Source organism: Canis lupus, chromosome 5, assembly GCF_011100685.1.
Source record: "Canis lupus familiaris isolate Mischka breed German Shepherd chromosome 5, alternate assembly UU_Cfam_GSD_1.0, whole genome shotgun sequence".
In the NCBI taxonomy this organism is placed as follows: domain Eukaryota; kingdom Metazoa; phylum Chordata; class Mammalia; order Carnivora; family Canidae; genus Canis; species Canis lupus.
In genome coordinates, this window is record NC_049226.1 from 31,477,557 (window position 1) to 31,502,406 (window position 24,850).

The 24,850-nt window shown below is 53.6% G+C and overlaps 1 protein-coding gene across 8 annotated transcripts in view; it reads left to right on the forward strand.

Moving 5' to 3' along the window:
- Nucleotides 1-24,850, forward strand: part of NLRP1 (NLR family pyrin domain containing 1) — a 40,161-nt gene that overhangs the window by 9,744 nt on the left and 5,567 nt on the right. For 4 of the 8 annotated variants that reach the window (XR_005359433.1, XM_038536462.1, XM_038536460.1 and 1 more), the window contains exons 5-14: nt 5,116-6,748; nt 7,758-7,928; nt 14,228-14,398; nt 14,936-15,106; nt 16,502-16,591; nt 17,884-17,972; nt 18,530-18,692; nt 19,973-20,196; nt 23,232-23,494; nt 23,607-23,732. Coding sequence is in view for 7 of the 8 variants with exons in the window: in XM_038536462.1 (XP_038392390.1) it covers nt 5,116-6,748; nt 7,758-7,928; nt 14,228-14,398; nt 14,936-15,106; nt 16,502-16,591; nt 17,884-17,972; nt 18,530-18,692; nt 19,973-20,196; nt 23,232-23,494; nt 23,607-23,732 (3,101 nt within the window). In the remaining variant the exon portion in view is untranslated. Of the gene's footprint in view, nt 1-5,115; nt 6,749-7,757; nt 7,929-14,227; nt 14,399-14,935; nt 15,107-16,501; nt 16,592-17,883; nt 17,973-18,529; nt 18,693-18,785; nt 18,938-19,060; nt 19,268-19,381; nt 19,502-19,972; nt 20,197-20,780; nt 22,125-23,231; nt 23,495-23,606; nt 23,733-24,850 lie in introns of those variants that run through there. The other 4 variants (XM_038536463.1, XM_038536459.1, XM_038536464.1 and 1 more) reach the window with 4 other exon arrangements.

Genomic DNA, 24,850 nt, shown 5'->3' on the forward strand with positions numbered 1-24,850 from the left:
GTATTTCCTTAATGATGTTCTGTCTGGATCACCTCTCCTTGTTGAAAGTGGGGTATTAGAAGTCCCCTGCTATTATTGTGCTGCTATCTATTCCTGCCTACGGATCTTTTAATATTTGCTTTGATAAATTTAGGTGTTATAACAACTTGATGAATTATTATATAATGATATTCTTTTCCTCTTATTGCACTTTTTTAAAAAAAGATTTTATTTATTTATTCGAGAAAGAGAGAGGCAGAGACACAAGAAGAGAGAGAGAAGCAGGCAGAGGGAGAAGCCAGTTCCATGCAGGAAGCCTGATGTGGGACTCAATCCCGGGTCTCCAGGATCACACCCTGGGCTGAAGGTGGCACTAAACCTCTGAGCCACCCTGGCTGCCCTCTTATTGCACTTTCTGATGTAAAGTCTATTCTGTCTAATATAAGTATAGCTACTCCTGCTCTATTTTAGTTTCCATTTGCTTGGAATATCTTTTTCCATCCCTTCACTGTAGCCTAAGTGTGTCCTGAAAGCTGAAATGAGTCTCTTTTAGACAGTATGTAGTTGGGTCTTGTTTTGGTTTTTGTCAGGTTTGTTTGTTTTGTTTTGTTTTGTTTTTTTGTATTTTAATCTATTCAGACACTCTATGTCTCTTGATTGGAGAATTTAATCCATATATATTTAAAGTAATTATTGATAGGTAAGGATTCACTGTTACCATCCTGTTTATTGTTTTCTGGCTATTTTTGCCATTCTTTTATTCTATTCTTATTCTCTTGCTGTCTTCCTTTGTGATCTGATGGTTTTCCATAGAGGTATGCTTTGATTCCTTTCTCTTCATCCTTTGTGTATCTACAATAGGTTTTTGCTTTGTGGCTACCATGAGGCTTACATAAAACATCCTATAGATTTAGCAATCTATTTTAAGATGATAACAACATAATTATGATCACATACAAAATTCTACCATTTAACTTCCATACATGCACACACACATTTTATATTCTTGATGTCATAATTTGCATCTTTTTATATTGTGTACCCATTAACAAATTATTTTAACTAGTTATTTTTAATACTTTTGTCTTTTAGCTTTATACTGGATTTCAGTGATTTACACATCACCATTACAGTATTAAGAGCATTCTGAATCTCACTCTACACTTGCCTTCACCAGTGAGTTATAGTTTCATGTATCTTCATGTTCACTAGTGGTTATGAGTTTTTGTTTGTCTAGGAAAATACCTCACTTTCATTTCTGAAGAACTGCTTTGCCAGGTCAAGTACTTTTGGTTGGCAGTCTTCTCTCAGGGCTTTGAATGATACATCAGCCCACTCTGTCCTGGCCTGCAAAGTTTTTGCTGAGACATCTGCTGACAGCATTATGGTAGTTCCTGGTATAGAGGAGTCTGTTTTCTTGCTGCTTTCAAAATTCTATCTCTGGGCTTTTTGTTGTTACTTTGTTTTTTGTTTTGAGGTTGTTTTTTTTTGTTTGTTTTTTGGTTTTTTGCAGTTTTATTATATGTATAAGTGAAATCCTCTTTGGGTTGAATATGTATGGGGACCTATGAGCCTCATGGACCTGGATGTACCTGGATGTCCATATCTTTCCCCAGCCATGGGAAATTTTTAGTCACTATTTCTTTGATAAGCTTTCTGTCCCTTTCCCTTTCTCTTCTCCTTCTGGGACTCCCATTATGCAAATATTACTTTACTCGGTAGTGTTCCATAATTCACATAGGCTTTCTTCACTCTTTTTTATGCTTTATTCTTCATCCTTTTCTGATGGGATGGTCACAAATGACCTGCCTCCAAGTTTACAGGGTCTTCTCTGCCTCCTTAGGCTTGATCACATGTATTATTGATGCTCTCCATTGCATGTTTATTTTTTCATTTCATTCATTGTATTCTTCAGCTCCAGAATTTCTACTTGTTTCTTTTTTATGATTTCTATCTCTCTGTTGAACATCTTTTGTTCACATGTCATTTTCCTAGTTTCACTGAATTGTCTCCCTGTGTTTCAACATAGCTTTCTGAGCTTCCTTGAAATAATTATTTTGAATTCTTTGTCTGACAATTCACAGATCTCCATTGGTGGAGGGTGGTGATTGCTGGAAAAGTATTGTGTTCCTCTGGGATGTCATGTTTCCTTATCATCTCATGTTTCTTGCAGCTTGGTGTTGATATCTGTGCATTTGATGAAGCTTTCACCTCATCCAGACTTTATGGACTGATTTTGGTGGGGAAAGGCCTCATCTGTGGGTGGAAGTGAAGGCACAGACTGGGTAGAGGTCACAGTTCTGGTTCCAGAAAGGCTCTAGTGATTTCCATATAGTTTCATCATGTGAGGTCAGTGTCAGTGAAGATGGAAGTGGTCCTTGACAGCCAAGGCTGCTGGGGACCTCCTGACATCTTATTCTTCCCCTGTGGATACCATGGGCAAGAGGATCCCATTTGGCACTGGTTCCAGCTTGGAGGCACCCTCATGGTGGCGTTCTGATGCACAGTCACGTACAAAGTAACAACAGAGCTGGAGTTCAAAGCATGAATGCACACAGAGCATTCACAGCTCTGGGGTCCCAGCCTTGTATAGACTTGGGGAGGCTAGCCCCCTCGGTTCCAGAACAACGTACCAATAGCACTTTCGGGAAGGGGGGCTCAGCATTATCTCTCTCCTACCCCTCATCCCTGCCCAGAGGAGTCCATTGTGGCAATGGCTGTTAGGTTACCTCCATGGCAGAAGCCTCTGGCATCCAATATATAGCAGGCCACTGAAGTCCACACCTACAAACACTATGGGGTCCTCTTGCAGAGAGTCCACAGTAAGATCACTGAGGTCTTCAGCTGCAAAGGCTGCTGGTTCCTCCCTAGAGCAGACCCCTAGGCACCACAATGGCACCTGTTGTATGGCTGATATTTGTCATCCTCACCCTTCTTCATTGTCCCTACCCTTCCCCAGATGTCTATGCGAGGCTGATCGCCCCAGTAATCCTTTTATTTTGTGGTTATCCTTTTTCTGCACTGTGTTGCTGTAGGTTCTTAACTGAGTTATTGGGCCCACCTGAAGCTATTTGCATTCACGAATAGGTAGCTATCTAATTGTTTTGTGTGTGGTGGGATACAAATACTCCTACTCCCCATCCTGCTAATGTCAGTTCCCCCCAATTCTAAATTATAAATGACTGCCTTAGCTGGGAAACATGAATAAAATAATATCCCAACAACAGTCCAATAGCAAGTGCAAAACCTACACGGTGTTCCTTTTGAATACAAAGAGTAAAAGTAGGCAAGGTTTTTTGTGTACAAGAGAAAACAGTAATATTTTAGGCTTTTGGGGACACACAGGTCCTACGGCAACTCTTTCACTCTCCATCGTAGCCTCAAAGAAGACATAAACAATATCTAATCCAGTAGGCATGGCTGTGATGCCATGAAACTATATGGACACTAAATTCTGAATTTTATTAAATTTTCACATGCAGTGAGAAGTTCTTTTTATTTTTTTCACCTGTTTAAAAATGTTAGCAACCATTCTTAGGTTGTAGGTTTTACAGCAGGTGTCCAGCTGGATTTGGCTGGTGTTTGCTAACCCCCATCCAAGTGTATTGTTAGAGGTACTGGTGGTAGAGGGAGGATTTTTAGCATATAACTGAATAAAGAGGGTTTAGGTCTGTGACACGCTAACAGATCCACGGGATGTTCTGGAAAACATGGCACCAAGAAAAAACTAAGCCCTCTCTAGGGAACTCAGGCAGATGCAGGGCCCTGAGTGGGGCAACCCATAGCCAGGACCCAGAGTGGCCACACTGATGCTCCTAGAAGATTGTCAAATTTCCAGAAATGTTCTCACAAGTGACAATAAAAACAGGTCTATAGGTTATGACTTCAGGGATGGGAGTGACCCTTACCTCTGAAGTCAATCTATGCCTTTAACACCCAATGCAAATGCATTGGGTACAAATGCCTTGCGTGTTAAAGGCCTGGATTGGCCACATGTCCTACTGTCCCCCCAGATTCTTCTCAGAACACTGACAAAGGTAGGAAAAATGCCCTCAACTCTGGAAGCCCTGCAGGTTTCCCAAAATGAGCTGAGCCTCAGGACCCAAAGGAGTCACTTGTATCATCTCTAAAAGTTGCCAAAGGAGAGAAGTGAGAAGCGCCTGGTATATTCTGAGGGGAAGAAGGACATGGGGGTTTAACAATTATTCCAGGTAGAATCTAAGAGAGGATCCTGAGGCCCCTTCCTGGGGGACATGTCAGCCCCTCACAGCTCACAAAACACCTTCCCGTCTGTCTCAGGCCAGTTCCCTAAGAGGTGGACCCTGAGTGGGGGTGTGAGTACAAGTGGTTAACTGGGAAAGATACTCCCCAAAAGCAATAGTAGGAGAGAGAAGAAGTGAAACAGAGAAGGAAAGAAGCCAAAGCAACCTGCTGTTTGGGGAATGTGACCCTGGGAGGAACTGAGATTTGATGTTGCTGGGAACTATGCAGGACCGTGTAGAACACACCTCAGAGTTCTCTCTCCTGGGGGCAGGGTACCGCCACCTGCTGTTGGTCCAGGGCTCCTCCTGGAGCACTGACCCCTCCAGCATTCCTAGCCTGCCCCAACCAAGGGCTGGGAGACAGCCACAGGTGCAGCCAGAAGGACATCCTTGGCCTGGGCCTCGGGGGTAGGAGCTGAAGGTACTGTCAGCAGCCAACGTTATCTCCTTCTGTCCTCTGTGACCTCCTGCAAGGACATGTCACGACCCCCAGTTTACAGGTAAGGAAACTGAGGCCCAATGGGGCAAATGGCTTAGCCCACAGGCTTCAGGAGAACAGAGTTGTGTGTGTTTCATTCCTTCTTTACTCTCAGCCTCCGGAGCAGCACCTGGCACAGAGTAAGCCTTTGATGAATATTTACGGTGTGAAGGAAAGTCACCAGGGGATGTGATTTGGTCAGGTCAGGGCAAGCTAGGGTTTCCTTCCTGTAGCCCATGTTCCAACCACTATATAGGTGAGAACATGCCAGCATCGGCAGCCAGCACAGCACAGTGGCTTGGAGGGGATGCCCAGAGCAGATGCTGAGTGGATTAATGAGTGAGCTCAGGGGCAGATCTGTTCCATATCTTTATGTCCCATCTTTCCCTCCCTTAGCAGGAATCACAGAAAGGTATCAGCACCAGAGGAGAAAGAAGCCGTACCCCACATGGTCGTGGGAAGACAAGGACCTGCACCAGATATTCATACAGCTGCTGCTTCTGCATCAGCCTTACCCTAGAGGCCACGAGTCCTTAACCAAGGGAAGATGGCACCATGGGGCAGAGAAGCAAGGACATTTGATTGAGGTCGAAGACCTATTTGGCCCAGGCCTAGGTGCCCAGGAAGAGCCCCAAACAGTCATACTGCACGGGGTTGCAGGCATCGGGAAGTCAACACTGGCCAGGCAGATAAGGACGGCGTGGAAGGAAGGCCAGCTCTACAAGGACCGCTTCCGACATGTCTTCTACTTCAACTGCAGAGAGCTGGCCCGGTCCGAGACCATGAGCCTCACTGAGCTCATCACCAAGGCCCAGGCCGGCCCTGTACTTCCCGCTGAACAGATCCTGTCTCAGCCAGGGCGGCTGCTCTTCATCCTCGATGATTTGGATGAGCCAAGATGGGTCTTAGGGGAGCAGGAGTCAGAGCTGCATTCGTCCTGGAGCAAGCAGCGGCCGGTGCACGCACTGCTGGGCAGCTTGCTGGGCAAAACTGTGCTTCCCGAGGTGTCCCTGCTGGTTACAGTGCGGACCACAGCTCTGCGGAGGCTTGTTCCCTCTGTGGGGCAGCTATGTTGGGTGGAGGTCCTGGGGTTCTCCGAGTCCGGCAGGAGGGAGTACTTCTACAAGTATTTCAAGAACAAAAGCCAAGCCACCCAAGCCTTCAGCTTGGTTGAGTTAAACCCAACGCTGTTAACCATGTGCCTCGTGCCCTTGGTGTCCTGGCTGCTGTGCACCTGCCTGAAGAAGCAGATGCAGCGAGGAGAGGAGCTCTCACTGGGTTCATCCCAGACCACCACGGCCCTCTGGCTATACTACCTCTCCCAGGCTCTCCCAGCCCAACTCCTTGGGGCGCAGCTGAGGGGCTTCTGCTCCCTGGCCGCTGAGGGCTTCTGGCAGGGAACGAACCTGCTCAGCAGGAGGGACCTCAGGAAGCACGGGTTCAATGAGGCCACCATCTCCACTTTCTTAAAGACAGGCATCCTCCGAAAGCATCCCTCCCCTCTGAACTACCACCTGGCTCACCGCTGTCTCCAGGAGTTCTTTGCAGCCGTGTCCTGCGTGCTGGGGGGTGAGGATGGCGGAAGCCCTCACCCCGACAGCATCAGAGGGGCAGAGAAACTGCTAGAGGTGTATGAGGGACATGACCTGTTTGGGGCCCCAACCACGCATTTCCTCTTTGGCCTTCTGAGTGAGCAAGGGGAGCGAGAGATGGAGGCGGTGTTCCAGTGCAAGCTGCCCCGGGAGAGGAAGCGGGACCTGCTGCGCTGGGCTGAGGCGGGGCTCTGGCCTCGGCTCTCCGCACCTCAGCCATGCTCTCTGCACTTGCTCCACTGCCTGTACGAGATTCAGGACGAGGACTTGCTGACACGGGCCATGGCCCATTTCCATGGAAGGAGCATGTGTGTCCAAACTGGCGTGGAGTTCCTGGTGTGCACTTTCTGCTTTAAATTCTGCTCCCACGTGAAAAGGCTTCAACTGAATGAGAGCCGGTGGGATGGACAAGCATGGAGGCCCTCCAGTGTGGCTCTGTGAGTCCCCCACACCACTCCGCCAGACCCATGGCGAGGTCCCCCTCACCCCCATGTGGGGCGCTGCAGCCGCTCCCACTCAGCCTGGCGCCAGGGACCAAAGAACCCAAGTCGCCAGTGGCTTCACCAAATCTGAGCCCCGTTCCCTGTCCACCTGAGAACCTCTGCAGCTTCTTGCCTGTCTCTTTGACAACTGCCATCTTCTCACCTGAGCACCTTCCTTCCCACCCCCCATGCTGGTCTGAGGTCCCCTCCACCCAGCCAGCTTGTCTCTGTTTCTCTCTCTCATGGAGAATCTACTCGCTCAGCTGCTTCAGGCAACCCTTTGGTGGCTGTTGACAAAGGCATTGGCCCTGAGACGTCCCCCTACCCCCGTCCCCTGAGAATGTGTATGCCTGAAAGAGAGTCTCTATCTTCCCCCCTGAAAAACTGGCTTGCTTCTTTTTGCCAATGATGCACTATCACTCAGCCTGAGTCCCACCCTGTTTGAGATGATGGAGCAGATACTTTTTTTAAAAAAAGATTTTATTTATTTATTCATGAGAGACACACAGAGAGAGGCAGAGACACAGGCAGAGGGAGATGCAGGCAGGGAGCCCAATGCAGGACTCGATCTCAGGACCCTGGGATCACGCCCTGAGCCAAAGGCAGAAGCTTCATCAACAGAGATCCCGGGTGCCCCCAGTTTTTCGGCTGTGTTTGATTCTTTGGCAGAGCTGAACTATACTGTATATTTTATTTTTTATATTTTATTTTTTAAGTAATCTCTACCCCTGACATGGGGCTCAAACCCATGTCCCCCAGATCGAGTCACACGCTCCACCTACTGAGTCAACCAGGTGCCCAAGTTGTTATATCAATGCTGTCTTCCTGTGTGATGAGGAAGCCCAGCACAACCTCATTCTGAATGACCACATGGTCGATACTCCATGGGGAAGGCGCCGTGACTGCTTTAACCATTTCTCTATTCCCAGGCATTAGATTGTTTTTCCCTCTCCCCCTCCCCCAGGTTCAGCTGGGTCCCAGTCACAGATGCCTGCTGGCAGGCTCTCTTTTCCACTCTCCGGGCCTCTGGAAGCCTGAAGGAGCTGGACCTGAGTGGAAATCACCTGAGCCACCCCGCAGTTCAGAGTCTTTGTAAAGTCCTGAAATTCCCTTGCTGCCACTTGGAGACTGTGCGGTGAGTCTGTCCTGGGGTCTGCTCTGAAGCAGGGATGGGCAGGAGGAGACCTGAGGTGGAAGCTGACCGCACTTTTGGCACTTCTATTCCACATTGTACCAGAGGGTCCATCCAGGACAAAGAGAAAGGGAAAGGGAAAAGGAAAGGGAAAGGGAAGGAAAGGAATAAGAAAAGGAAAAATGAAAGGAAGAACGAGAAAAGAAAAAAAAGAAAAGGAAAGGTAAGGTAAGGAAAAAAAAGAAAAGAAAAGGGAAAAAGGAAAAGAAAAAGAAATAAAAGATTCCCCGACTAGAAAGGAAGAGATAAAACTAGTTATTTGAAGATAGCATAATCTTATGTATAGAAAATTGTAAGGAATCCACAGAAATAGCTATGAGAACTAATGAACAAATTCACCAAGATTTTAGGATAAAAGTCAATTGTGCTTCTGCACACTAGCAATGAGCAATCAAAAAAAAAAGAAATGAAGAAAACAACTCTTCTTTACAATAGCATCAAAAAGAATAAAAACATTTAGAAATAAATTTAACAAAAGAAGGGCAAGGCTTACATACCAAAAACTGTAAAACATGATGAAAAGAAATTAAATGAAAGCTTCACTAATGGGAGGAAATCCCATGTTCATGAATGGGAAAAAAAATGAATATCCTTATGTGGCGACACTCACCCAACCGCTGTACAGATTCAACTCGACCCAGATCAAAATCATACCTGCCTTTCTTGTGGAAGGGGTCGAGCTGATCCTAAAATTCATATGCAAGGATAAGCTTGCACATTGAGCATTGGGAGATCCCCCCAACGTGTAATGCTCAGGAAAAGAAAAGCCAACAGAGAAGACTGAGAAGAAGCGGCCAGGGAGGTGAGAAGAACACCAGGAGGGCGTGCTCCGTGGTGGTGCCTAAGAGGACAGAGGGCTCCAAGGACAGTGTGGCCAGCAGGGATCGCTGCTGCAGGGAAGCCAAGTAAAACAAGGGGTGAAAACTGTCCACCGTTGGATTCTGGACTTGAGATAGGGAAGTCATGATGGATGATCTTAGCAGGAGCAGCTTTTGCGATGTGAGGGGAGCCAGCGTCCAGAGTGAGCCATTCCAGTCTAAGCAGAAGCAGAGGCAGAAAATGAGACTCAATATCAAGACTTGGGTGATAAAGAGGAGGGAAGAGTTAAAGCAGAGGGAAACGTGGGACCAGCTGACAATGCATGTGTGTGACCACTGGCCTGCATTTAAGAAGGGAAAGACCTGAATGTGAAATTCGACCATGAAAGGTACAGAAGGAGAATAGTAAGTGATGGCGTCAGGGAAGTAGAGGGATCACTGGCCTTAGAGGGGAAGGAGTGCTTCCTCTACCATAGGAGGGAGGGAGGCAGGGTCGGGACAGAGGGAGGGAGGCATGCAGGTTGGACAATGGGATGCTGCAGGGTCCCCATCTGATAGCCCCGTCTTTCTCTGTGACATAGGCATGGAGTTGGGTGCTGAGCATGTGGAGGTTCAGGGAAGGTAGCGTTCTGAAGTGGACCTTGTGAAGTGGGGGGTTCCGCCCACCAGGCATCGATGAGGCCCGTGATAGTGCGATTCCTAGCGGCCGCCACCTGCCCTGTCCCTCAGGCAGGGACTGGGTGTTAGGTTCAGGGTTGGGGGCTGGGGGGAGGCAGAAAAATGGTGGAGCTTGGGGTTAGCCAGAAGGATGCGGTGGAAGGTCGTGTTTAGGATGTTGATGATGACGGCCATGGAATCCAAACTAGATCCCCAGGGGAGCAAAGAAAAGGCAGCAGTAAGAGACGGAGCAGAAGTGGAGCCAACAGATTAAGAAGGCAAATCCAGCTTCGTATGACCTCCTTGTGACCTCCTGTGTCCCCTCCCAAAACCACTGCGACAAGAGCTGCCCAGGTCTGGCAGGAAAGACTTTTGAAAGAGATTCAGGAATCCTGGCCTCTACCTCTGACCTCTTGCCCTGGTGGAAAGATAGCTGTCCTCATCAGACAGCCTCATGAGGGTGTAGGCCTTCATCACCTCCATGTCCTATGGGCCTTCAGGAAAGAACCTATGAGCATGGCACAGCAGGAACAAGCATTTCTGTTTCCCCGGTGACCAGAGCTGAAGACAAGTCCTGAGAAAGGGATCCACACAGTGCAGCTCGAATGGCGGGTCTTTGGAGACAGGTGAAGCCACAGGAGAGACACGTTTGTTGATGCCGAGATGGGTCGCCAAAGCAGAGATGCAACTGGCGGAAATGGGTGTGCCCACGAGTGGGAGTTGGGACACGCCAGGCGAGGAAATGTCAGTCTAGGAGGGTGTGGCTGGTGGGAGGTGGCCGTCTGCAAAGGCGACCTTCAGGTATGAGATGCAATGGGCGTAACATGTGGGGACCTGTGCCAGCTGGACCCCTGGCTTTCTCGGACCACGGTCTGTATGGTTTGGGGTTGGGAGCAGACGGGGAAGGCAGAGATTGCCCAGGAAGATGTAACTAAGGGCCAAGGGCACACACAAAGCTGCCAGGTAGTGAGACATGTCCCTGATGCAGGGGACCTCAGACTCCAGGCCAGGCAAGGAAGTCCAGGGAAAAACTAGGAGGGGAAATCAGATCCTGTGGACATCAAGAGAGATGGGGATTTTAGCCTGGGGAGGGGGCACCACCTTGAGCCTCCTCCCTCCTCGTCAGAGCCTTCCCATCGGGGGGGAGGAGCAAGATGGCGGAGGAGTAGGGTCTCCAAATCACCTGTCTCCACCAAACTACCTAGAAAACCTTCAAATTATCCTGAAAATCTATGAATTCGGCCTGAGATTCAAAGAGAGACCAGCTGGAATGCTACAGTGAGAAGAGTTCGCGCTTCTATCAAGGTAGGAAGACGGGGAAAAAGAAGTAAAGAAACAAAGGCCTCCAAGGGGGAGGGGCCCCGCGAGGAGCCGGGCTGAGGCCGGGGCGAGTGTCCCCAGGACAGGAGAGCCCCGTCCCGGAGACGCAGGAGCTGCACCGACCTTCCCGGGGGAAAGGGGCTCGCGGGGAGTTGGAGCAGGACCCAGGAGGGCGAGGATGCCCTCGGGCTCCCGGGGACAGTAACAGCAACTGCGCGCCCAGGAGAGTGCGCCGAGCTCCCTAAGGGCTGCAGCGCGCACGGCGGGACCCGGCGGGACCCGGAGCAGCTGAAGGGGCTCGGGCGGCGGCTCCGCGGAGGGGGCTGCGCGGCCCCGGGAGCAGCTCGGAGGGGCTCGGGCAGAGGAAGAGGCTCCGTGCGGAGGGGGCTGCGCGGTTCCAGGAGCAGCTCGGAGGGGCTCGGGCAGAAGAAGAGGCTCCGTGCGGTGGGGGCTGCGCGGTTCCAGGAGCAGCTCGGAGGGGCTCGGGCGGCAGCTCCGCGGAGGGGGTTGCGCGGCCCGGGAGCGCGAATCCAACAGCGCAGGCTCCGGAGCACAGGGCGCCGGGACACAGCCCAGGATCCCGCCTCCCCCGGGACAGGCAGAGGCCGGGAGGGCCCAGGACAGCAAGGACGCTCCTGCCCCAGCTGAGCAGATCAGCGGCCCCGCCCCGGAGCCTCCAGGCCCTGCAGACGGAGTTCCTGCCGGAGCTGAATCCAGGTTTCCAGAGCTGCCCCGCCACTGGGGCTGTTCCTCCTGCGGCCTCACGGGGTAAACAACCCCCACTGAGCCCTGCACCAGGCAGGGGCGGAGCAGCTCCCCCAACTGCTCACACCTGAAAATCAGCACAACAGGCCCCTCCCCCAGAACACCAGCTAGACTGACTGACAACTTCCAGGAGAAGCCAAGGGACTTAAAGTACACAGAATCAGAAGATACTCCCCGGTGGTTCTTTTTTTGTTTGTTTGTTTTTGTTTTTGTTTTTGTTTTTGTTTTTGTTTTGTTTTGCTTTTTGATTTGTTTCCTTCCCCCACCCCCTTTTTTTCTCCTTTCTTTTTCTTTCTCTTTTTCTTCTTTTTTTTTTTTTTTTTTTTTTTTTTTTTTTTTTTTTCTTTTTTTTTTTTTTTTTTCTTCCCTTTTTTTTTTCTCTTTCTCTTTTCTTTCCTTCTTTCTCTCCTCTCTTTTTCTCTTTTTCCCAATACAACTTGCTTTTGGCCACTCTGCACTGAGCAAAATGACTAGAAGGAAAACCTCACCTCAAAAGAAAGAATCAGAAACAGTCCTCTCTCCCACAGAGTTACAAAATCTGGATTACAATTCAATGTCAGAAAGCCAATTCAGAAGCACTATTATACAGCTACTGGTGGCTCTAGAAAAAAGTATAAAGGACTCAAGAGACTTCATGACTGCAGAATTTAGAGCTAATCAGGCAGAAATTAAAAACCAATTGAATGAGATGCAATCCAAACTAGAAGTCCTAACGACGAGGGTTAACGAGGTGGAAGAACGAGTGAGTGACCTAGAAGACAAGTTGACAGCAAAGAGGGAAACTGAGGAAAAAAGAGACAAACAATTAAAAGACCATGAAGATAGATTAAGGGAAATAAACGACAGCCTGAGGAAGAAAAACCTACGTTTAATTGGGGTTCCCGAGGGCGCCGAAAGGGACAGAGGGCCAGAATATGTATTTGAACAAATTCTAGCTGAAAACTTTCCTAATCTGGGAAGGGAAACAGGCATTCAGATCCAGGAAATAGAGAGATCCCCCCCTAAAATCAATAAAAACCGTTCAACACCTCGACATTTAATTGTGAAGCTTGCAAATTCCAAAGATAAGGAGAAGATCCTTAAAGCAGCAAGAGACAAGAAATCCCTGACTTTTATGGGGAGGAGTATTAGGGTAACAGCAGACCTCTCCACAGAGACCTGGCAGGCCAGAAAGGGCTGGCAGGATATATTCAGGGTCCTAAATGAAAAGAACATGCAACCAAGAATACTTTATCCAGCAAGGCTCTCATTCAAAATGGAAGGAGAGATAAAGAGCTTCCAAGACAGGCAGCAACTAAAAGAATATGTGACCTCCAAACCAGCTCTGCAAGAAATTTTAAGGGGGCCTCTTAAAATTCCCCTTTAAGAAGAAGTTCAGTGGAACAGTCCACAAAAACAAAGACTGAATAGATATCATGATGACACTAAACTCATATCTCTCAATAGTAACTCTGAATGTGAACGGGCTTAATGACCCCATCAAAAGGCGCAGGGTTTCAGACTGGATAAAAAAGCAGGACCCATCTATTTGCTGTCTACAGAGCCTTCCCATCACATCCCATGCCCCCTCCCTGCAGGCACCTGTCATGTGTACAGCCCTAGCTCTATACCCCACCCTGACACTCTCCTCTGGGGAATCCCAGAGGCTCCTCAAGCTCAGCCCTTTCCAAAATCAACTCTCTTCCCTAAGCAGAGAAAACCTGCCCCACCTGCTCAGGACCAGCTAATCAGTTTGCAGGATCCAATACAAAATGAAAACGCAGTGTCCCCAGCTCCAACATCAGGGGGGGGAAAGTGCCATTAAAGGTACTTGGATATAAAGCCTGTTTTCCTCTTCCACAAGCCCCACTCTCATGGTGTTTCCCATGTACTGTGTGATGCCAGAGTCCTTCCCACACACAGAGGTACAAGCAGGTGCGTGCACACCATCCCGCAGGCCAGCGTGCCCGCACAGCCCACCAGATGCCAGGTTTCTCCTCCCACCAGCTGCCAGACTCGTGCCCCAAAGGCGGTAGAAAGATAAAGGCAGACATCACCCCTGCCTGGTGATGGGAGACCCTTCCCCTCCGCCCAGCCGAGGACCACCACCCTGACTTGAAGCAGATGAGAGGACCCACCCCCACCCCTGCAAGGGCATTGCCAGGATGCACTAGGTATCCGGAGCAGTCCCCACTAGATCACCCAGCATGCCGCGAGGCCCCCAGCCCGGGGCATGGATGGCTGTCACCATGACTTCTTCCAAGGTGTCCAACCTGGATCCTCAGCATGTCCGATCCAGGCGCCACGGGGACAAGGGTCCATGAGCAGAGAGAAGAAGGCTAGGTGGGACCGCATGGCTTCAGGGGCAGAGAAGTGGGTGGCTGAGGGCTGAGCGCCTACTGTGTGCCAGACACCATCCTGGGCACTCAGGACAATGGCCAGGAACAGAAATGGGCACAGGTCCTTGCTCAGGGAGCTTACACTCTGGAAGCGGGGGGGGGGGGGGGGGGGGGGGGGGGGGGGGGGGGCCAGGAAGCCGGCTACTGGCCTGGGAGGGCCGTGCAGGTTAGTAGAGACGGTGCTCACGCGAGACCTCACCGAGGTGAGACGCAAGGCAGGTGGGAGACGAGCCTCCGGCCGTCAGCCGAGACAAGAGGCCGGTCCCAGGCGTGTGTGGCATGGGCGGGTGTGTGTCTCCCACAGGTTGGCCGGCTGCGGCCTGACGGCGGACAGCTGCAGCGACCTGGCCTCTGCGCTGAGTGCCAGCCCGGCCCTGGCGGAGCTGGAGCTGAGTTTCAACTTGCTCCTGGACGCTGGAGCCCAGCATCTGAGCAGGGGGCTGAGGCAGCCGGCCTGCAGGCTCCGCCGGCTGCTGTGATTGTCCTCACTGACAGTTTGTGGGGGGAGGGGAGTGGAAGGGAGGCGGGCGGGGTTGCCGCCCCAGGACGCAGGGCTGACAGAAGCCAGGGGCCCGGGTACAGACCAGGACAGACCCTCCATTCCCACGGAAGCCGCCTCTCTCCCCTGCACTTCCTTGTGTTGGAGGTTCACGTCTGTCCTCCTGCCTTGGAGGCACCCTCAAGGCTGCACCCCCAGAGCTCCCAGGTCAGCTGGCTCTGGGCACCCCTCAAGCACCGTGCGGTCGGCGGGGAGACCCAGGTGGACAAGGGGGCCGGAGGGACCCCAGGGGACAAAGGGAGGCTGCCTCTCCCTCCTGCATGGCTCCACGGCTGCAGGCGGAATTTTAAAATCTCTCAGGTTCCTGCAAGGCAGGAGAGCCCTTAGGCCCCTCGGCTGTCACCCCAGAACCTCCAAAGGGCTCCAGGGGCTAGAAAGGGAAACCAGCCCGCAGTCACCCCGATGGGAGGCTGCTGGGGCTGCTGACGGGGGCCTGGGGCGCCTTTCCTGCAGGCTGGCTGGCTGCAGCCTCACCTCCCGCTGCTGCGGGGCCCTGGCCTCCGCGCTCAGCACCAGCCCCCTCCTCACGGAACTAGACCTGCAGCAGAACGAGCTGGGCGACGTCGGCGTGCGGCTGCTGTGCGGAGGCCTTGGGCACCCCACCTGCCAGCTCACGCTGCTGTGGTAAGGCTCATGGGACCTGGCGGTAGAGGCGGGGGGACAGAGCCCCGCAGGGTGGCCATGACGATGGAGCCGGGAGGTGGACAGGGGCAGGCAAAGGGCCCCAAGAATGTAGGTCACCTGGGCTCCTCGCCAGCCCCACCATCCACTCAGGCCATGGGCCTGGGTGCAAGTGTTCAGCGGAGACTCAGGTGTCTCCACATGTGTAATGGGCCCTGGCGTCCACCCTGCCAGCTGCACGGAGCACAACGCAGGTCAGAACTCAGACATATGGGGACACAGTCGGACAGGATGACGTGATGACCCAGAGTGTGGCGGGCACGCGCAGGGGGACCTGCAGGCCACTTCTCTGTCAGCCAGGGGAGCCCCCAGCGGGCCCAGCCGGGAGGGCAGGGGACAGAGCAAGAAGACACGGGCCCTGCCCTCCTGACTCACACTCCGCTGGGAACGAGGGGGATGCTCGTCATGCAGACACACAAATATACATTTCTTTTTTTTTTAAGATTGTATTTATTTATTCATGAGAGATACAGAGAGAGAGGCAGAGATAACAGGCAGAGGGAGAAGCAGGCTCCCTGTGGGGAGCCCAATGTGGGACTCAATCCCAGGACCAGGATCACTCCCTGAGCCCAAGGCAGACACTCAACTGCTGAGCCACCAGGCGTCCCAACAAATACACATTTCTGAGCTCCCCCGGGGGCTGGGGGCCAGGAAGGGAAAGCCAAGGTCCTCTGAGTATGTAGGATGGGGGGGGGGGGGCAGGCAGGGGTGGTGTAGCCTCGGGGGCCCGGCCCAGGCAGGACAGACACAGAGCAGACGGGGTATGCAGGGTAGAGGCAGTGGGCCACCCTCCCTCCCGCCCTGACGCCTGCACAATTGTCCTGGAGCAGCCGTTCCAAGGCTGCTCTCTCCTGCCTCTTTGCTCCATGGCCTGAAAACACATCCATGGCTCTTTCTGTCTACACCCCTCCCTGTGGCCCTGGCTGGGCTCAGGGGACCAGGGGCTCCAGGACCCACATGCCCTGACCCCAGTCAGCTCCAGCCGGCCCTCGGAGGCATCTATGCAGCCTGGGATCTCAGACCTAGGGAGAGTAGGCCAGACACAGGGGGCTGGACGCTGGGGCGCTAGACAGTGTGCAAGGGGCCGTCCCCAAGCTGACACTGACCCTTCATGACCCGGGGGCTGTTGCCTCCACCCCTGGCCCCCTCCCCACGTAGGGGTCTCCTGCACGTGGGAGGGCTTCCCGGGCTCGGTCTCTGCCAGGGGGAGGGACTCGTGTCCCTGCTCTGCAGCTACTTGTCACATCTTGGCCCTCGAGAGCATTGCAGGATCCTGTGCACCACCACCACCACCACCACCGCCACCCCAGGAGAACCAGGCTTCCTCTGTGTTTGTAGGCTGGACCAGACCCAGTTAAGTGAGGAGATGACACAGATGCTGAGGGCCCTGCAGGAGGAGAAGCCTCAGCTGTTCGTCTGCAGCAAATGGTAAGAAGGACCGGGAGTGGGGGACACAGAGCCTCGTCAGGCTGACCCAAGCCCAAGAAGGCATGTTTGAGGCCCCCCCAGAGCCAATAAACAGGGAAAGAGCCGGGGTAGAGGCAGACAGACCCAGGAAGATGCCAGGAAGGCTCAACCCTTCTGGCGGATGACCAGGGGGACGAACACAGCAGAGGCACCGGGAAAGTGGTGGGACTGGGAATGAGGAACAGTGACCACAAGGGAGAGGCAAAGACAAGGAGCAAGAGGCTTCGGACCAGACCAGCCCTGGGCGGGCGGATGTGCAAGCAGACAGGCAGGTGGACAGGCAGGCCCAGTCAGAGTCCATCCTCCCCGCAGGGAACCCACCATGTTGCCCCCTACCCAGGTGTGGGGCCCGTGGGGCCTGACTGTGCATCAGTGGGTTCTTGGCTGCCGCACTCACCCACAGTGGACAGAAAAGGGCGTGAGGCCAGGCAGACGCTCCCGCAGACCCACCATGTGTGAGGCACATCACAGAGAGCCGCAGGGAGCTGCAGGGAGCTGGCCCCAAGTGCACCAAAAGCTTGCCCCAAGTCACCCGCCAGCCCGGGAAGCTGTACCTAGGGCCAGAGTGAGCATGTTCCAGAGCTGGCTGGACCCTGTCCAAAGGAGCACAGCTGAGCCCTGAGAAATGGGGGGTTGGGTGGGGGCATGCTGCGCTGAGAAGGGGCAGATTCCAGGCAGAGGTAGAGGCTCGGAGCTTAGCTCCTCTGAGGAACAGCCGAGGCCAGGTGTTGGGACCAGCCCCAGCATCACCTGGAACCTCGTTAGAAATGCAGATTCTCAGGTCCCCTCCGGACCTGCTGAATCAGAATCTCTGGGCCAGGAAGGGGGTGGGGGTGTCCAGGAATGTGTGTCTGACAAGCAAGCTCCAGGTAAATTTTACCCGAGAGGGTGAGTGAGCAAGAGGTGGGCACAGTGAAGCCTTTACCCCAGAAACGATGGATGACATTGAGCGGGGACTCGAGTGGCTGCTATGCCAGGACAGGGGGGAAAGGATACAAAGAAGGTGGTTTTTGGAGGGAATGACAAGTGACCAGTCGGCTCCTGTTGGGGGTCTGGGGGGAGTCAGGATGACACCCCAGCTCTGGCTTGGATGGCTAAGCCGGTGGGTCATTCCCAGGGCAGGGACCTACTGCAGAACCTGGACTCGGGCCACGGATTCAAACCGGGACAAGGGAAGTTTAAGCAAGGGTGACACAGAGACAGCCCCAGCTTCCTATGAAATCTCAAGGAGAGTGAATGCTTCTGTGTCTTAGGAAGCCAAGGGCGACCGTCCCCACCGAGGGCCTGAGTCGGGGAGAGACAAGTGGCACGTCCTCACTCAAGCAGCAGAGACAAGGATCAGGTACTGTGAAGGGTCCAGGCCAGGAGTATCACAAAGGGGAAGGGTCCCAGGGAAGCTCCATCCCCCTGGCTCTGGGGTGGAACAGGGCGGGCTCCCCCCAGAGAACCTTCCACTCTGAGAATTTAACAAGATTTCTATCTCCCTCTGTCCCAGCCTGGGGTCTGGGCTGCTTCTCTGCAAACATGCATAGCATGGCTCAGACTCGGAACCAGGGCCCAGCCCCCCAAGGCCCACACCAGGCTTCAGAGGCCTGAGAGTCACCCCTCCATCCCTGCCCATCCATCTTTTGAGTCATGTTCTGCCCACAAGCTGCCTACCTGCAGCATGTTGGGGAAAGCAGGACTTCTGGATGAGTGGGCAGGGGCAGGGACTGGAGAGAGGCAGGGTCAGGAGCACGGCGGGGGGAGGGCAGGGGCAGGGGCAGGACGGAAGTCCAACGCTGTGGCCCAGGCCAGGCAGCCCAGCCTTGGGAGGTCCCTGCCATGGTGTATCCACAGGGGACCAGAAACTCCCAGATAGGGAATCTGGAGCTGACTCCTGTTCTGCCCCATTTCCAGAGAGAAGCTGCCCTCAGGTAGGCCAGGTGCAGCTGGGTCGCCCACCCTCTCCTGCTGCCCCGTGGGACCTGAACACAGAGCCTCTGAGGATCGGGGATGGCTTCTGGGGCCCCCTGGGGCCTGTGGCTCCCGAGTGGCTGGCCGAGGATGGAAGCCTCTACAGGTGAGGAATGGGGGTGCCCTGCTGTCCCCAGCGGCTCTCCCAGGTCCCCATCCTCACATCTGTTCCCCACCCCCGCTCCCCACACCCGGACAGCGCCACACCCAGCACTCTGGGCTCCATCCCTGTCCAAGCCGGCAGGTGCAGCCACGGCCTAGATGCTGAGCCAGCGCTCGTATTACAGACAAGGAGGTCTTACCATGAGAACTTCCAGCCACGAGCTAACACGGTGTCCAAGCAAGTTCCGGGTACTCCTCACCCAGCTTCCACAGCCATTTTGCTAGATTTATTCTGTTTTCCCATCTTCTGTTGTTAGAGCATTTTCTTTATTTTTTTAAAAGATTTTATTTATTCATTCATGAAACACACAGAGAGAGGCAGAGACACAGGCCGAGGGAGAAGCAGGCTCCCTGCGGGGAGCATGATGCAGACCTCAATCCCAGGACCCCGGGGTCACGCCTTTTGTTCGATGAGCACAGTAACCATCAGCAGGTGTGATGTTTATCACAGTCTCTCAGATCAGCTCACACCCAGCGTGTGTTCAGATGCACTCGCCGGTCCGAGAAACGTCCGTACAGGTGATGTGTCCCAGTCGTACAATCTGTCGTCGCTCAGATCCCACTCCCGTCCCGCCATCTGCACACCCCGTGCAGCCCGGGCACCTGTGGTCAAGCCCACCATTGCCTCCACAGCATATGGCCCTTCACCCAACACCAGCACACACCTCACCTCAGCTGAGACACCGGTCCTACCCTGCCTCTGTGGACGCTGACTGCTCGCAACCCCAGGACTCTCCGTGTGGGGACCTTTAGGAAAGTCGCTCAAGACCCCTGCAGAACTGTTTTTGTCCCCAAGGCTGTGTCATTCATCTTATTGGTAGATTGTCACCAGTTACTGGCAAATGGGCCGTTACAAAAAAGAGCACCTGCCGGGTTCATGGCCGTCACTGTGGTGGTCGCATCACCACCACCACCACCACCACCACCACCACCACCACCCCTGGTGTGTGGGAAGTCCGCGCAGGTCCCTCAGCGCTCACACTGCTGACATGGGTGTGATGCTCATCCGGGTTTACAGAGCAGAACGCTGTGATTGGGGCAGCTCAGGGACGTGCCCGGGGAGCCACAGGCTGAGGGCCGAGGAGGCAGGGCTCAAACCCAGGTCCTTCTGACCCTGACAGCTGGGCTGTGGCCACTCGACCCAACCCACCACCCTACACAGGTTCTGGCATCCTGAAGGTGCTCGGTGAGTTTGCATAGGGTAATATCCTGTCCACCCCACAGGGTTCACCTGCCTGTGGCCGGCTCCTACCACTGGCCCGACACAGGCCTCCGTTTTGAGGTGAGAGGACCAGCAACCATTGACATTGAATTCTGCGTCTGGGACCAGCACCTGCCCAGGGCCGGCCTATGGCACAGCTGGATGGTGGCGGGGCCTCTGTTTGACATCAAGGCTGAGCCAGGGGCCGTGGCTACTGTGTGCCTCCCTCACTTCGTGGACCTGCAAGGTGAGTAGGAGGGAGGGCCGGGGCCAGGGAGGGTGGTGATGATGGGCCTGGATGGGGCTTGCATGGCCCCCTCCTGGGGGAGAAGCACGTGGCTTCCTCAGAAAGGTTGAGACGGTTGCAGTAGGCAAGCACCGTGCTCTGGGCGCTTCTTTTGTGAAGCATTTTTGTCTCCCAGCCTCATAATTCTTTGTGCCTGAGTTCCTTGAGTGTTCCCCCAAGTAGAAAGCGTTGTCCTCAATGACAGTAATAATTGGCATCTATTAAGGGCTCTTCCCCCAGATTGGGTCACTCATGGTCCCATGCAAGAAATAGGCCCTACGCTCAGGGGAGGTTTTTGAAGAGACCACCAAGACAGAGCTACCTACAAAGTGAGGTCAAATGAACCAACAGGGACATTGGAGTTCCCAAGGACCAGCACCAGGCAGGGGGGCAGGACCGTCCCTATGGGCAGGATGAGGGCTTCCCTGTAGGAAACGTCATAAAGGGTAGCATACCTTTCCTGCCCCATCTCACCTCTGAAGACTTCCAACCCATAAAGCCCCAGGAACTCCGAGCTCACAGTCAGACATGTCCCACGTGTCCAGGTGACGCCACAGATGAAAAGCAATGGAAACCACCGGGAACCCGAATCAGCTCCATGAAGACTTCAGATGTCGATATCTCTAGACACAGAACCATCAAATAAGCATGTTTTCTACACTCAAAGAAGGAGTCCTTAAATGAGCAGGAAGCGAGATGCCATGGAAAAAGGATAAATCGATTAAAAACAAACAAAAGCTTGGAAAACATTTAAAAATGTGGGAAAGTAAAAGAAGATTCAGTGACATGGAAGAGGCTGTGAGAAGGCCGGACTCTCATCTGACCAGAATCCAGAAGAAGAGGGAGGACAGGACGGAGAAGGTGCAGTGTTCCAAGACAGAATTGCCGAGAAATTTCTACAGAGTCACTGAAAGGTGTGACTTTGCTCTCAGGATGAAAAAAATCCCAAGAATCCAAAGCAGGAGAGAGAGGAAAAAGTAAATAAATAAATCTGGACTCATGATAGTGACATTGCAGGAAACAGAACCCTACGAGAAGGAAGGCCGTGGCAGCCGCCAGAAGGACAAACAGCCAACAAGGCAGGGCCATTAGGCTGACCTCTGATTTCTGAACGGCAGCCCTGAGAGGCAGAGGCAGTGGGCAGGGTTGCCAACCTTCCCACGTAACAACTGCAACACAGAAAAATCATTTTTTTAAAGATTTTATTTATTTATTCATGAGAGACACAGAGAGAAGCAGAGACACAGGCAGAGGGAGAAGCAGGCTTCCTGTGGGGCGCCCGACGCAGGACCCGATCCCAGGACCCTGGGGTCACGCCCTGAGCCAAAGGCAGATGCTCAACTGCTGAGCCACGCAGGCATCCTGTGTCTGCTGATTTAATGAGCAAGTCAGAAGAACCTGATACCGTTCCCCATGTCAGATCTTGACTCATTTCATCAAGATCGATGATTTGATGAACAGTGTGTGTTGCAGCTTATACGAGGGAAACACTCTCAGGATACATATGGAGTAGTTAGATCATGAAGGAGGACATGTTTTTCATGTTCCATTCATATATTGGTTGATAGATTCATTTACAGCACTGTCGCAATAGTTAAATAGGTAAATGTGTCAATATACTTTAGACTTTAAGTATGCACATTAAAGCATTAGGATCATCGATCAAACAACATATATGTAAGAAGAATCATTTATAAACTAGGAGCAAGAAAAAGATGGAAAGAAAAATGGAATCAGGTGCCTGGATCGCTCCATCAGTGGAGCATCTGTCTTTGGCTCAGGTCATGATCTCAGAGTCCTGGGGTGGAGCCCCACGTCAGGCTCCCTGCTCAATGGGGCGTCTGCTTCTCCCTCTCCTTCTACCCCTGCTTCTGAGTGTGCTCTCTCTGTCAAATGAGTAAATAAAATCTTTAAAGAATAATAATAAAGAGTGGAGTCCCTGAGCCCTGATCGTGTTTCTGAAACGCCCCTACCCTCGACAGCTGGCTCTGAACGTCTCCCATGAGGCTAGGCACAGGAAGCTCCTCCGCCCAGGATCTTCTCTGCAGCTCCCTTTCTCTCCTTCAGCACAAGGGCACCATCCATCTGTGGGAAAGGAACGTAAAGGATAGTTGTCGAGCAGCTGATAGGTTCAATAAAAGATTAAGCAATATGTCTAGAAGAAGAAGAAGAGGAGGAGGAGGAGGAGAGGAAGGAGGAGGAGAGGAAGAAGGAGGAGGAGAGGAAGGAGGAGGAGAAGAAGAAGGAGATGGAGGAAGAGGGGAAAAGAAAAAGAGGAGGAGACGAAGAAAAGGAGGAGAAGGATAGGAAGGAGAAGAAGAAAAGGGAGGGGAAGGAGATGGAGGAGGAGCAGCAACAGCAGGAGGAAAAGGAGGAGCAGGAAACAGTGAGCAAAGGATGCTGGTGAGCCAGCCCCCAGGATGGCACCCAGAAGGACACAGAAGGGTGTTTGCTGCACATGCAGCCCCGCAGGGTCCTCCTGCCACCGCGGCCACCTGCTCTGGGGACCCCCCCGCTCCCGCAGCTGGACAGTCCCTGTGCCTTCATCTGCCGCCACCAGGTCAAGGTCCAGGTGGACGAGTCTGGGGAGCGGGGCTGTGTTGGGGCTGCAGAGTTGGGCAGCTTCCAGAGTCGTCCTGAGAGGGAGGCCCCACTTGCCACCACCAAGGCCCCCACAATGGTGGAGGAGGAGGCACCCCCAGAAAGGAGGGTGCACAGCACAGCGGGTCACCCCGGCTCCCCGCTGCTTGTTCTCCCACCAGCCTGCCAGCTGGTGAAGGGCAGTGGGGAGGAGGGGCCTCGGCCTGCTGCGGGCTCCGCTCAGGTTGGGGGTGGCTACGGATCACCCAGCCTTCAAAGGCCCCAGGCCCCGGGCAGGACCCCCATCTCCACCACCAGGCAGGCCACTGGGCTTCTTTCCTGGACACCCGCAGCCCCAGCCTGACCCCAACCCCACGAGGACACTAAATCACTGTCTCGGATCCGCCCCTTGACAGGTAGCAGCGTGGACACCTCCCTGTTCTACGCGGCCCACTTAAAAGATGAGGGGATGCTGGTGGAGACGCCAGCCAGGGTGGAGGCAGACCACGTAGTCCTGGAGAACCCCAGCTTCTCCCCCATAGGAGTCCTGCTGAGGACCATCCACGCCGCCCTGCGCTTCCTCCCCGTCACCTCTGTTGTGCTGCTGTACCATCACCTGAGGCCCGGGGAAGTCGCCTTCCACCTATACCTCATCCCCAGTGACTACTCCATCCGCAAGGTGGCCCGGGCCAGGGTGGGCTGTGGGCAAACGTGAGGTCAGCCGGGGACAGGGTGGGCCTCAGGAGCAGGAGCCGAGGCAGGTGGGTAATCTGTGGCTTCGTGCCCCGCAGGCCATAGATAATGAAGAGAAAAAGTTCCAGTTTGTGCAGATACACAAGCCGCCCCCACTGGCCTCGCTCTACATGGGCTCCCGCTACACTGTGTCTGGCTCAGAGAAGCTAGAGATAATCCCCAAGGTGAGCAGGGTCAGAGGTCCCACCCGGGAACACCCATATGGCATGTCCAGGAGCTCTTGGTGGTGCAGGGTGTGCTGGGGCCAGGCAGACAGCCAGCAGGAGTTGGGGTGAGCGTGGAGCAGGTGAGTTGGGCGAAGGGGCAGGTGTGGGATGGGGGCGATGCTGGCATGTGACCTGGGGCACCAAAGGGTGTCCAAGCGTCAGGTCCAAACTGCCTGCATCTGGACAGCCCGGGTGTGGTCCTGGTAACTGCGAGAAGACATGTGCCACTGGGAACCATGGGGCCCCTCAAGAGGAGGGTTACACAGAACAAGTGCTGGGATTTGGACGTTGACTCGATATTTCGGGGGGAGGGAGGCCAAAGGAAATAGCAGTGCTCTCCAGAGGTGGGGGTCGCTCTAGCCGGAAGTCAGCAAACCCATGTTGGGGTGGCACCACCCCATGTGCAGCAAGGACAGAGCCAGAATAAGGAGGGCAGGAGACGGGTGATGTCAGGGCCTGGATGGTCATCCGCGGTACCCAGATTTTCCACTGCCCAGATTTTGCCACTTGGGCCACAGTGTCTGCTGAATGGCAGCTGGTGTATAGCCGGACCAGGACCAGTCTTTCCTCCTCCCGTGGCCGGACGAGTCTTTGAAGCCTCCGTGTGACAGTGACAGGGGGGAACAGGTGTCCAGTCTGAGGTGGGGGAGTGATATGTACATTGAGTTAAGAGACAGGAGTCTGAGGATGGATTTTCCCGCCGGGTTGGGTGTAAACAGGGTGAGAGATGGACCCGGTCACCTGAGTGGCCGGTCATCGGCCCCGTTGGCCCCTGTGCAGTTTGGTGCAGTGACAAGCTCTTAGCGGGTCTCACACATGGCCATTCAAGATTGGATTTACTCTCAGAGGGACTGTCCTGGCTGCTGGGCAGGAGTGGACAGTGGGTGGACAAGAGTGGAAACAGCGGAAGGCTAGGCAGGAGCTCACAGCAGCCCGACTTGGGAGGCAGCAGTTGCAGCAGGACAGCTGTCTACAGATTTGGGATTCGCTTCAGAGATGGAGCCAGTAGGACCCAGCGTGTGGTGGAGAGAGGATGGGGTTGAGGATGATGCCTACATCTGGAAATCGTGGGGCCT